This window comes from Planococcus citri, chromosome 1 (assembly GCF_950023065.1).
Source record: "Planococcus citri chromosome 1, ihPlaCitr1.1, whole genome shotgun sequence".
NCBI lineage: Eukaryota > Metazoa > Arthropoda > Insecta > Hemiptera > Pseudococcidae > Planococcus > Planococcus citri.
This window is the reverse complement of record NC_088677.1, coordinates 7,965,350-7,979,881: the sequence shown is the minus strand read 5'-3', so window position 1 is coordinate 7,979,881 and position 14,532 is coordinate 7,965,350. Positions and strand designations below refer to the sequence as shown.

General features: G+C 34.4%; 1 protein-coding gene across 1 annotated transcript; it reads left to right on the top strand.

The window, feature by feature from the left end:
* Positions 1 to 400: 400 nt before the first annotated feature.
* On the top strand, positions 401 to 2,779 carry LOC135843313 (uncharacterized protein K02A2.6-like). The gene has a single exon (XM_065361148.1). It carries the CDS (start codon positions 401 to 403, stop codon positions 2,777 to 2,779), a length of 2,379 nt encoding a protein of 792 aa, XP_065217220.1.
* Positions 2,780 to 14,532: the final 11,753 nt, after the last annotated feature.

The following is a 14,532-nucleotide window of genomic DNA, read 5'->3' as shown; positions in this document are numbered from 1 at the left end:
TTCATGAACAATTTACCCTAGAAAATTGCGCGATGTCTCAAATTGAAGCTTGAGAAATTATCTAATAGAAACTAAAGTGAATAATTAACTTGACAGTTTCACATTTGAGGACGACAGAAAGTTATTTCCTCATTTTTTTTTGTAGAAATCCGAGTCTGATGAATAATATTTTTTTATCAACTCATGTAGCATCAGGGCACCTGGATTTCATTAAGAACCTGGGCATTTAACCATGCACAACACGTTCAAATTTTTTCCACAGCGCTAGCTAACATTTTACCAGTCCCACCTCCACTCAAACTATATAGGTAAAAACTGTCCCAAGTTGCACCCTGTCCCAAGTTGCTCGATTTTACGGTACCTGATTGCTGAAAAGTATCCGATTCCGAACGTCGAGGAAATGTTTAGTAAACTTGCCGGTGGTACTCACTTCGTTTCTCTCGATATTTTCAGAGCTTATTTCTGCATGGTTGTAGATGAGCTAAGTGCTATATTACAGTGCCTTAGTACTCATTTAGGCGCGTTCTACGTTCACAGACTTATGTTCGGCGTTGGTAACGCTCCATGGTACTTTCCGAAATTTATGGATGAAATATTATCGCATGTACTTGGTGCTGCAGCGTTTTATGACGATGTCAAAGTTCAAGGAGCCACAGCCAAAGAGTTACTTGACAGACTACGTATGGTTTTCCAAACATTCCGTGAACATGGTTTGAAATTGAACAAAGATAAGTGTCAGTTCAATTTGAAATCAATTACTTACCTTGGTTTCGTTATCGATGCAAACGGAATTCGAAAAACGCCAGAGAAAATCGAAACCATCGTTAAATGCGATTATCCGAAGAATATCGAGCAGCTACGTAGTTTTATTGGTCTCATCAATTACTATGGCCGTTTTATTCCGAATATGGCCGATATTCTCGCTCCAATGTACCAATTAATGCAGAAAGATGTTCAATTTGTTTGGAATAACCAATGTCAAGCAGCTTTCGTTCGATTAAAACAAGAAATGACCGAAGATCGTATCCTAGTGCCATATGACCCTAAATTACCTCTCGTTTTAGCTGCTGATGCGTCATCATATGGTCTAGGCGCCTGTTTATCGCATATTTTACCAGGCAATGAAGAAAAGCCAATTGCTTTTTGCAGTCGTACGTTATCGAAAGCTGAACGTGGTTATAGCCAACTCCACAAAGAAGCTACAGCTATTTACTGGGCTGTTAAAAAGTTCTTCGTTTACCTTTTTGGTCGCAAATTTATTCTACATACCGACCATAAACCGCTGACTGCGATCTTTCATCCCAACAAAAACTTACCTGATTTAACTGCAGCCAGATTACTTCGTTATGCTTGTTTTCTATCGAATTTCGACTACGATATACAGTACCGAAGAAGTGAAAAGCACAGCAATGCCGATTTTCCTTCTCGTTTTCCACTACCGATTCCCAGTAACGAGAAAACTGATGCAGCTAGTTCAGTTTTACTGCTTGAGCAAATCAGCATTTTACCAGTTACGAGAGCTGAAATTGTTTCAGAAACGGCTAAAGATCCAGCGTTGATTCCTGTTCTCAATGGCTTACGTTCGAATTCCGGCCTAGAGAAAACGTGTTTCGCTGGCCAAGAAGCTGAATTTTCGATTGAATCCGATTGTATTTTCCGAGGTTGTCGAGTCGTTGTACCTAAAGCTCTACAGCAACGAGTTCTTCAAGAATTACATACGGCACACATCGGTTCTACTAAAATGAAAAACCTCGCTCGTAATTACGTTTATTGGTCCGGTATTGATCGAGACATCGAAAATATTACACATCAATGTTCCGGATGTTCTCAAGTTAGAAATAATCCTCCTAAAATCGATCGTCATCCCTGGTTGTATCCAGAAATATCGTGGTATCGTCTTCATTTAGATTACGCTGGTCCATTTCTCAATAACTACTTCCTACTTGTCGTCGATGCATACAGCAAATGGGTAGAAATTTTTGTAATGAGTTCGATAACAACTTCTAAGACGATATCCTTTCTTCAAGATCTGTATACTCGATTTGGTCTTCCGGTTATGATTGTCACCGATAACGGTCCTCAATGGACGAGTGAAGAATTCAAAATGTTCAACTCTTCAAACGGTATTATCCATAAATTCGCTGCTCCTTACCATCCTGCAAGTAATGGGCAGGTTGAACGTTACGTGCAAGTCCTAAAAAACAGCTTAAAAGCTAGCTTGTTCGATAGCAGTCAAAGTTCATCGATTACGGAACGAGTCAATCTGCTACTCATTCAGCTACGCAGAACTACTCACAGCCTGACTGGCAAAACTCCGGCTGAGTTGTTATTGCGCCATGGTTATCGGACCAAGTTAGATTTGCTTATCGATCCTCATACGAAACGTATCCGTTCGGATCAAATTCAACAAATCGAGAATACCAAACTTCGTGACATCAAACCTGGAGATCCAGTCAATTATCGAGTTTACAACGATACGAAACGTAAATGGGCAACTGGCCTAGTTATTTCGAAAGGTCCATTAAATGCTGTGATACGTGGTGAGAATGGTGAAACTCACAGAAGACATCTCAATCAAATGGTATCTGCTCCTCATGCCGAACCTTCTTCTGCAGGGGAAGGTACTAGCGATCAACAGCAAGCAACTACGTCAACCAGCAGCGAACAGCAGCCTTCGACTTCTCCAACTCAACCTGAACCTCCGAAACCTCCTTCTACCGACACTGAGCTCCGTCGATCAAGTCGATCTCGGAAAATTCCATCTAGATTGGATATTTAGAAATTTAGAATTTACCTACCTAAATTTTTACCTTGTTGTGTCGTTTCGTTTTTTTATTTTTTTTTAAATGTTTTATTGCATTTTATTGTTTCAAATTTTAATGTCTTATTAAGGGGGGAGGAATTGTTGTATCGTTATATTATATTTCTGCGATAGATAGCGCTTTATTAATTTACTGGCTCAACCGGTTGAATGTTATTTATTCATACTTTGTTATTATATTTTATTCGTTATTAAAATGGTTAGAAATGAACGTGTATTTTATCCTGGTTTACTCCGTAATGGTATAATAGCGCCTACACTATGAATGATTTTCGAAAGACAAATATACGCTAACATGTGAGCATACCTAGTCGCACTATCCTTTTGATGTTAGAAGTACCTACAAATACTTATATTATAGTAATGCAGGTACAGAAACCTAAACTCGCGATAAGTTCACTTGTTCACAATATAGATCTCGTACACGATCAGAATAAGAAATGATCGTAGTCGGTATAGTATTGATTTGATTCAAAAGCTAGGTACAATTTCTTATTTCTTATCGTAATCCTTCCCCTTCTATGTCTTCCAGGCTTAGGGGTAGATAGTGAGACAAAAGCAAGCCGGTTGTTTTGGAAACAATAAGGGGCGAAAATGGAAAAAATCGGCGAGTCATAAAAAATATAATGATGAGCTATTTGACAAATACAAGTTTCAAATTCAAATTTACTCATCTAGTCATAAAAACAAAAGATGTTGGGTACATTTAATTACTTATAATAATTAATATGTAAGTAGGTTCTTAATTAATCGAATCAAATAAACGAAGGCTCGAGCAGGTCTATTTCAAACCTCTCATGCAGGCCTCGTTGCACATTGTGAGGTGGTGAGAAATTAAATTTGTACCCCCATGTTTGAAATAAAATAAAAAATAATAAAAAGGTGCATTTTTCAAACGTTGGTATTATTAACATTCATATTTATGGGCACTAAAATGCTAGATCACTTTCCTTTTTTTTTCTGACCAACGTGGAAGGGTTGAAAAATTGACTCCTCATATCAAAAATAAGTAATATTGTTTTATTTTTGAAAAATTATTAAGCAATATTTTAAAAGCGTTTGCTTTTGCCCTCCCATTGCACGAGCTTTTATTCTTATTTTTTGAAACTGAAAACTATTGTAGAAATGTTTAAACTGTTTAAGCTATGAAAAAAATTATTTTTCATCAGTTATTTTACTGATCAAATTAGACCTAGGTATCAACTTTTTCAAAGCTTTTGCTCTCGCTTCGCTCAGCCAGATTTGAATAGATCTGTGATTACAAGTATATTGTAAGCAACTAAACATTCAATACCTAGGTACCTTCGTTTCGGTGCTTTTAATCTTCGACTTTGATCTTTCTATTTTTTATTCGAGCCAGTATCACCCTCTACAATTGTGTAAAGTGAACAGGAATGATATTAAAATGGCAACTTTGTATCTCGAATTAAGAAAAAAAAAATCAATTCAAAGCTCCATTCCAAGCTTATAAAGGAACCTTTAGGTACAACTCGTCGACTTCGAAATATTCTTTAGAAATTTTACTAAAAAGCGACAAGAATTTTTTCAAAAAGCGAAAATTTGACAATTTTAGTAAAAAAACAGCAGTTTTTGGGAATCTTAATTTATTTTTTCGAAAGTAAAGCTTTTTACATTTTTTTTTTTCGGTTAAAAAAACTAGACATTTTTTGGTATTTTTTGGTAATTTTTGGCAATTTTAGGTATAATAAAGTAAAACTTTTGAATTGTTAAAAAGCTTAAATTTTTGGTAAAAAGCAAGATTTTTGACTATTGTTGGAAAAGAGTAAGACTTTTTGAAATGTTTTGTAAAAAAAAATGAGGATTTGCGACAATTTATGGCAAAAAAAAAGAAACTAATAGTTTCACCGAAAAGTAGAACCTTTTAGCTACTTGATTAAGCTATTGAAAAAAAATAATACTTTTTCGCAACCCATTCTTTAAAATGGAAGAAGTTTTAAATTTTTTTTAATTTTTCGATTAAAACGCGAGATTTTGGAATTTTTTTAAACAAAAAAGCGAAACGAGAAACGATAATTTTAATCAGTGGAAGTGCTTATTGCCTTTTGCCAATTTCTAGGGAAAAAACCAAGGCTTCAATAATTATTGAAAAGAAGTGACAGTTTTTGGGATTTCTTACAATTTTTTCCAAAAAACCGAACTCTGTAAATTATTAATAAAATGTAAACATTTTAGATTTAAATAATTTAAAAAAAAAGTGAAACATTTTTCGCCTCTCTGATAAAAAAAGGTGAGAATTTGTTCAACTTCAAAACTCAACATTTTTTTTTTTTGGTCAAAGCATCAATACCTTCGCATTTTTTTGCCAGAAATCGCTAGAATGTGTCCCTTTTTTCCAATAATTCCCAACAAGTGCTGCTTTTTGGTAAAATTGTTAAGGTTTCACTTTTTGTCAACAATTGTAAAAAATTCTCGTTTTGTAATAAAATAGCCCTAGTAACTATAGCTATAAAGGTTGTCGTTTTTTTTCTCGCAAAAATGTCCAAATTGTCTCGCTTCTTTTTAAATCACGTCCAAATCCTATTCTTTTCGCCGCCATTTGATGCAATTGTTTTCTTTTCTAGAAACAGGTCTGAAGTAAAGGTAGACTGACAAGAGGGTGGTACTGCGCTGCTCTCGTTGCTCGTGTACTAGATTCACCAACAACCAACACGTAGGAGAACGAATCATTTACGATACTATTCGTTATTCCAATTCCACTACACTACAGCTGTCTCGTTCTCCAGTACTCGATATGTTTACAACGTTCATTTTTTGTGTGACTAATGTCGTATTATTCCGCGTTTTAAAGGTTTAATGCGACTTTTTCTCGAATGTATTGTGAATGTTCTTCTACCACGTGTGATTTGATTGCGATAAAATTGTAAGATTTGTATTTCCTTTTCATACATGTAATTTCTGGAGTCGAACGAATTCAATATTCAAGGTAAGATGCGTTTTGACTTGAATGTAATCATAGGTACATTAAACAATTGATTTATGATTATTACTTGAATTTGAAAGCACCGCTGAGAACGTTGGTGGGAAGTGGGAATGAAAAATGTTGATTTTGAGCAAAGACGATTCGAGCTGATTCACTACAGGGTGGGTGAGAATAAACAATAAATATTGAAAATGGCGACTGAAATCTTTTTCACGACAAAGCATTATCAGATTGACTGGGCATGAAGCACCTTTAAAAAAAATTAAAGAATTTTGATCCCCAAAATTGAGTCGTGATTTGTGAAGTTCTTGAAAAAGTGTAACGCGACGTATCAGAATAGATTAAAATTTGGCGGGAAAATCAAATGGGATGTTTTTTTGAGTAGTTTTGAAGATATTCGAACTCACAAGGGATGAAGGGAACGTCTTGAGGTGTCACACTCCGCATTGAACGGGACCGCGATTTTTAGAAAGAGCATAGTCTAAAACCCCCGAAATCAAATTTTCAGCTGCCCAAATTAATTTTTCGATTTTTGGCGAATTTTTGAAAATTCTAAATTGACTGTTTTTATAGCGATTTATGCTTTTTTTTTAAAAAAAAAGTACGTACTTGATCAATAAATAAAAATAGTCAAAATAAGTCCCAAAACTAATATTAATTACCCAAATCCAAATTTCACCATTTCCAGCCATTCTGGAGCCTCCAGCGCGATTTTTCAATTTCTCCAGAATTTTGAATTTGCTCCAGAAGGCGTGAATACGTAGTTGGGCGGCTAAAAATCGAGTTGTGTATTATACTCGACCTGTTTAACGAGTTTATCTACATTTGAGCCGATTTTAGGAGTGACACCTCAAAAGTGGCTTTTTGACCAGCTTTTTTCAAAATTAAAAAATCAAAAGTTTCCCGTTTGAGTGGAAATTTTTGAAATTTACACGAATCGTTGTATTTTGTCCAAAACTAACCCCCCAAATCCAAATTTCACAATTATCAGCCATTCTGGAGCCTCCAGCGCGATTTTTCAATTTCTCCAGGATTTTGAATTTGTTTCAGAAGGCGTGAATATGAAGTTGGGCAGCTAAAAATCGAGTTTTAATATACTATGCTCGACCTGTTCAACGAATTTATCCACATTTGAGCCGAATTTGAAAGTGACACCTCAAAAGTGGCTTTTTGACCAGCTTTCTTCAAAATTAAAAATCAAAAAAATCAAAAGTTTCCGCTTTGTGTGGAAATTTTTGAAATTGACGTGAATCGCTGTATTTTGTCCAAAACTAACCCCCAAATCCAAATTTCACAATTTCCAGCCATTCTGGAGCCTCCAGCGCGATTTTCAATTTCTCCAGAATTTCGAATTTACTCCAGAAGGCGTGAATATGCAGTTGGGCAGCTATTGCTGTATTTTGTCATGTACTAACCCCACGAGGGCGAATTTTACCATTGCCAGTCATTCTGGAGCCTCCAGCACGATTTTCAATTTCTCAAGAATTTTGAATTTGCTCCAGAAGTAGTGAATATGCAGTTGGGCAGCTAAAAATCGAGTTGTGTATTATACTCGACCTGTTTAACAAGTTTATCTACATTTGAGCCGATTTTGAGAGAGCCACCTCAAAAGTGGTTTTTTGACCAGCTTTTTTCAAAATTAAAAATCCAAAAAATCAAAAGTTTCCCCTTTGTGTGGAAATTTTTGAAATTCACGCGAATCGCTGTATTTTGTCCAAAACTAACCCCCGAAATTAGAATTTCACAATTTCCAGCCATTCTGGAGCCTCTAACGCGATTTTCAATTTCTCCAGAATTTTGAATTTGCTCCAGAAGGCATGAATATGAAGTTAGGCAGCTAAAAATCGAGTTGTATATTATACTCGACCTGTTTAACGAGTTTATCCACATTTGAGCCCATTTTGAGAGTGACACCTCAAGACTGGTTTTTTGAGGTGTCACTCTCGCTCCAAAACCGCTGGAAATGGTAGAATTTGCGCTCCGGAGGTTAGTTCATGAAGAGAAATACAGCGATTCGCACAACTTTTAAAAATTTCTTCGTAAATGGTTGTCTTTTGATTTTTTTGATTTTTCAATTTTGAAAAAAGCTGGTCAAAAAACCACTTTTGAGGAGTCACTCTCAAAATCGTCTCAAATGTTGATTAACTCGTTAAACAGGTCAAGTGTAATACACAACTCGATTTTTAGCTGCCCAACTTCATATTCACGCCTTCTGGAGCAAATTCAAAATTCTGGAGAAATTGAAAATCGCGCTGGAGGCTCCAGAATGGCTGGAAATTGTGAAATTTGAATTTGGGTAGTTAATATTAGTTTTGGGGCTTATTTTGAGCATTTTTACTGATTAGTCCGTACTTTTAAAGAAAAAAGCATAAATCGCCAATAACAGTCAATTTTGAATTTTCAAACGTTCGCCAAAAATCGAAAAATGAACTTGGGCAGCTGAAAAATTGGTTTTGGGGGTTTTAGACTATGCTCTTTCCAAAAATGGAGGTCCCGTTCAAATCGGAGTGTGACATCTCAAGATTTGTCAGAAATGGGTACTGATTTTTGATTTTCTGTTCAAATTAAGTATGAACAATTTTTGGAACTAGATATTAGGTAGGGTAACGTAACAAGGCCCGAAGAATCGATTTTGGCAATCTCTGAAAAAACGGAGTAATGTTGTGGAAGCGCTTGTTTTGCAGCGACACTTTCAATTATCAATTACCTACCAATTACTTAATGATTATCAATACAATAATTATTATCGCAATGTGAAATTGTGAATCGATCTAATTATGAATTTTTATCTATCTTCCTAGATGACAACGATCGCGGAAATTGCATGCGAAAAATGCCTACATCCATTGATATCTCCATGCCCAGCAAATCAGACGCAAGAAACCACGACGTATGGTTTTTTTATGACAAAATGCAAGCATCTCTATCACCAAAGCTGCATCAGGGAACTGTGTAATTCTCACCGACGTCGCCAAATTCGCAAGAACCGCGCACCTTCACCTGTAAAAGTCAAAAGTGTGCCAAACCGGTAAAGCATGATCAAATTTTTCTCATAGTTCCTACCTTACAAAGCAGAACAATCGATTCTGCAGGCTTATCAAAGCCTGATGAGAATTTAAAACGAGCTTTAAAAATTGCTCAAGATACGATTAACCAAGTGAAAAAAATGGCTCAACAAAGTTCGGATGAGTTGACCATTGCTCAAAATAGAAATGTCGAATTGGAGAAAAAATTGAAAGAATCGATTCTAGATAAAACAATATGCAAAATAGTACATCAACACTCAACTCAAACAGACACGAATACAAACGTACTACTAGCAACTTCCGAAATGCCGAAAGGCAATACGAAACCAAAGAGCATTCGCACCTTAGATGTGGCCAATGATGAGTCATCTGAACCTCAAGCACAAAGTTGCGCCAATGCTGCGGCTCTAGCTCCTAAACCTGTATCTAAACAACCGACGAAAACCACAACCACAACAAAACAGCTACCGATAATTGCAGTGAATCAGGTGCCCAAAATTATCGTCAGCCAAACGCCAAAATCAACGACAAATCAGCTGACGAATAATAACGTACCCTCTCAAACAACAACGCAGACGCCGGTTAAAATTCCGAAAACTCCAGCTAATAAAGAATCAGATGCAAAACAAGGACTTGAGCCTAAATCTGAGCCTATAATTGCTAATATTGATCGAACTGCAGTCCACCAGATGCCCAAACCTGTCATAAGCCAAATTCCAAAATCACCGGTAATAAATCAGCTTACGAATAATAACCCACCTTCTCAAACAACAACGACAACGTATGCACCGCTAACAATTCCGAAAATTCCAGCTAATAAAGAATCAGATGCAAAACAAGTATTTCAGTTTAAATTTGAGCCTATAATTCCGGCTAATATTGTTCCAGCTGCAGTCTACCAGATGCCCAAACCTATCGCCAGCCAAATTCCACAATCAACGGTAATAAATCAGTTTACGATGAATAATAACGCACCTTCTCAAACAGCGACGACAACGTATGCACCGCTAACAATTCCGAAAATTCCAGCCAATAAAGAATCGGATATAAAACATGAATTTCAGCCTAAATTTGTGCATAAAGAGCCTCTAATTCTGGATAATATTGATCGAACTGCAGTCTACCAGATGCCCAAACCTGTCGTCAGCCAAATTCCAAAATCAACGGCAAATCTGCAGTTCACGAATTATATCGCATCTTCTCAAACAACAACGGATACACTGTTTGAAATTTTCAAAACTCCAGCTAATAAAGAATCAGATGCAAAACGAGTAATTGAGCCTCTAATTCTGCGTAATATTGATCAAACTGCAGTCTACCAGATGCCCAAACCTATCGTCAGCCAAACGCCAATATCAACGAAAAGCCAGAATACGAATTATAATAACGTTCCCTCTCAAACAACAACGTACGATGCATCGTTGAAAATTTCGAAAATTCCAGCTAATAAAGAATCAGATACGAAACAAGCATCTAAGCGTAAAAATCCGGCTAATATTGTTCCTTATTCTCCTCCAAAGAAACCTTCCAAACGCAGACCTACAGAGCAATCCAGAGAACGGCACCTACAATTCCAAAAGCGATTTAAAATCGATTCCGAGATACTCAAACCGTTCTACCCACTGGACTGTTATCCCCTTCAGTATACCGCTGCTGGAGTTTACTACAGAAACGAAGTTCCAAAAATCGCCATACTTGCCAAGGACGTACTCATGATCGGAGATGGCCTTATATACGGTATGGTACAGGTTATCTCGAAAGCGATACCTTTCGTATTCGATTTACATCCAACATTATACAGAAGAGATTTGAGCATCGCAGATTTAGTTCGTACGTTGAACGGTTTTCCAAAGCTTCCTCCTAGAATCATGCTTTCCATTGGAAATTGGGATGCCTTCAATTCCACGAACAAGCATACATTTTTTAATCGTTTTCAAAAACTACTTGCAATTTTTAAATCTCGTCGAGTCGAGGAATTATATTTGATCCCTCCAATAAGGTACACTACTCCAGACTCGGCTACATTTGCGTATATTGTTTCTTTATTCAAAGTTAATCGTGGAAAGATTTTCGGCGGTCAACATATGGTACAGCCCACTCCTGTTTTCCAAAATCCCATTGTTGATGAATTAGGACCAAAGTTCGAACTAGACCAATTTGAATCCTATGTACGAGCTGTACGTGAGAGATTCATTACTCCAGCTGCTGATAATCACTCCGACGATGAAGTGACGGACTCAGACCGGTCAGACTCAACAGATGATGATCTAAGTGCTTAGTGTATTAGCATTTTAATACTTGTGTAGAAGTTAAGTTGATTTCATCTACACTTAAAGTAGACTAACGAACTCTTATGTCGTTTTATGTTGTTTGATTGCTCTTATTTTCCGTATTTTTTTTTGTATAGGCTACAAAATACGAGTTATTGATTATATGTAGGCATACTTACCGTAAACTAATGAACATTATTTTTATATTGTGTAAATTAATGGTGTTTGATTTTATTTCATGTATTTTTACTGTATACAATTTATATTAAAGTACCTAAGTACGTATTTGTTGTAAAAAAAATGTAAAAATTCCCAGAAAATATCGTTTTTTAAATTTAAATCGTCAGAATATCAAAAAGTGTTGTTTTTTTTGTTAAAATTGAAAAAAAAAACGTTCGTCTCTCAAAACGTTCAAAAAGTTTTGCTTTCAAGTCTGGATCTTCAAGTATGTCAAAATTTCAAAAAAAAATTGATCAAAATCAAAATTAACGAAGAATCTTACTTTTTTGCGAAAATTGAAGTATTGGAATATTATCCTATTTTTTGTAGAAACGTCCAACTTTTCCTTGGTCAAAATTTTTAGAAAGTCTTGCTTTTTTGTCCCAATATTACCGAAAATTTTAATTTCAGTTTTTTTTCTCAAATTATTTCGAAAAATACTGAATCCTAATTTTTTGTAAAAACTATTGGTAGGTAGGTAAACTGTTAAAAGTTTAAAAACACATTTTTTGCCTATAAAGCAATGTTTAATTTTTTTAAAATCAAAACTGCAAAAATTGTAAAAAAAAATTCTTGTTTTGGGCACAATTTTCAGAAAGTTTTGCTTTTCTAGCGCGAAAAAATTATCATTTTTTGTTGTCAAAATTACAAAAAGTCATACTTACTTTTTTGCAAAAATAAAAAATTGTAATAAACATCTTTTTTTGTAATTGAAAAAAAAAATACTTTCGCTCTCGATTGAACTTAAACCTTTTTTGAAACCCAGTTCCTGCGAAGCCAGCTCAAAATAACGAATGCAAACGGACGAAAATGATAAATAAATTCTTCGAGTATTCAATACTACCAGAACAGAAAGATGGAAGAAAAAGGGGTTCCCAGAAAGTTCTGTTTTCTATTGAAATGGTCAAACTTTTGGTTCCAGCCAAAAATTCACTTTTTCATTAAAATTTTAAAAAATTTCGAAAACGTTCAACTTTTTAAAATAAAAAACAAAAAAAACCAAAACATTTAAATTTATAATAAGGTATGTATTCTGTTTTTTGTGATTTTTTTCTACATTAAAATATTTTGCTTACGTTTTGTTACTCGAATCCTATGGTTACTTTATCGTTACTTGTTTGAGTTTGCCTGGTTACTAAAATTCCTTTTTTTTAATGGGAAAAATCGATGATCCGAACGAAATCCAAAATCTTTAACTTTGCAACAAATTATTCTAAGCATTTTATACGTGTAAAATTGAGCCCTCAAATCGGTTGAAAATATTTTTGCCGAATGAAAGTCCTCTAGCAAAAGTTGAATTTTCTTCGGCAATTTCAAATCACAATGCTGCCTCAAAAATAACTTCAAACTTTTTTATTCGTTTTTTAAAACTCGACTATTCGTTTATTTGTTGACAGTCAATTTTGAAAATGATTTTTACAGTCTTCAAATATACCTACAGAATTTCTCATCTGCATTAAAATGTTTCGTTCACTTGGAAATTTTTTCGAATGTTTTTAGTTACTAAAACGAATTTTTGAAATTATTTTATTTTCTACTAAGGAAAAAGGAAGTGAATATAGGGACCTACCTAGTGGTAAAAATATAAAACTCGATTCATGTGCAAAAGTCGATCCGCCTAATTGATTGCCACAATTCTCCAGCCGCTCTTAGACTGTTCTTCAATAATACATATGAAATCGCTCCAGAAGGCGTTGTCATCTATTTCGGAAGCTGAAAATTTAATCCTCCTGTCACAAGTTCGACCATTCGAATCGATTAAGGCAGGTTAATCGCATCTATATATTATTGAAAAAAAGTGATATTTTTTGGAATTGGGTTTTGGATAATTTGAAGGGGAAAAAGTGAAAAATCTTTCACCATCATACTAAAAAATTAAAGTGAGAATTTTTTCAAAAAGCAAAAGTTTGATTCAATCTAGTTTGATGGATATTTTTTCCGAAAATTTCGACCAATTATAAGCTCGAAGTGTTTCAAAACTTCTAAAAAAGGCTCCGATAGAAATTTCTGAATTTGTGCCGAAATTTTAACGCATTTTAATATTTGTAGGTTGCATGAAATCTTTTTCAAAAGTTTCGAAAATAACGATCTCATTTTGGTCTTAAAATTATTAAATCCTAGAACGTGAGTCTTTTCTAATTAAAACTGTTCAGGAACGGTTCAGAAAAATATCTGTGTAAACTGTAAAAATAGTAACTTAATCTAAAACCAAAGGTGGAACCGTCTTATATTATTTTATTTCAGATAGATTAAAGAAATATGTACCCTGTTAAGTGAAATGAATTTTGCTCAAGTAGTAAATTAATTATAATGTACTTATGTTTAAATTAAATCCAAGTTTTACATAAAAGGCATGACCTATACTGGCGTCTTGATGCATTATTCATCTTAAAGATAGGTGATCGTAATCATTAGTAGGTATAATTAATTATAGTAACAAATCTTCAGATTTAGTATTAAATCAAGGGTCGAATAAATTTCGATTCTGAATTACTCATACGTCGTTTTATCAAAAATCAGAGGAATTCAAAAAAAAAAAATGTAATTTAGGTAAATAAAGAAAAAATGACGAGAAGAAAAAAAAATTGGCTCAAGAATAAGGAATTAAAAAGCTTAAATTTTCGGTAAAAGGCAAGATTATTGGACAATTTTGTAAAATAATCAGTAGTACTTTTGAAATATTTTGCAAAAAAAAAAAAAAAAAAAAATACGAACATTAGCGACAATTTACCTATGGCAAAAAAGTACAACTGATAATTTCTGAATCATCGCGAATGATGAATTATGTTGATTAAAAACACAAATTAACCACACGCGAAATGGGATCATTGGATCAAACAGTTGAAGGGAGGCCAAGAGGAAACCCCAGAAATCCATATAGGTAATCGTTATCATTAGTAATTATTATTATTATAATAAACAAAACTTCAGATTTAGTATTAAATTACCTAAGGATCGAATAAATTTCGATTCTAAATTAGGTACCTACTCATACGTCGTCATATCTAAAATCAGAGGAAATAAAAAAAAAAAAAAAAAAAATGTAAGTAACTTAGGTAAATAAAGAAAAATGACGAGAATAAAAAAAATTTGGTTCGAGAAGGAATTAATAAAAGCTTAAATTTTCGGTAAAAAGCAAGATCATTGGACAATTTTGTAAATTTACGATCGTTACCTTATTTCTGGCTCCTGTAAAAACGGTAGGTAAATATTAATTATGAAAATAAAGTAATCTGGCTCCTGTACAAAAAAATC

What these genes read in the sequence shown, in the direction of transcription:
- LOC135843313 (XM_065361148.1), top strand. Translation starts at nt 401, where the DNA reads ATGTTTAGTAAACTTGCCGGTGGTACTCACTTCGTTTCTCTCGATATT.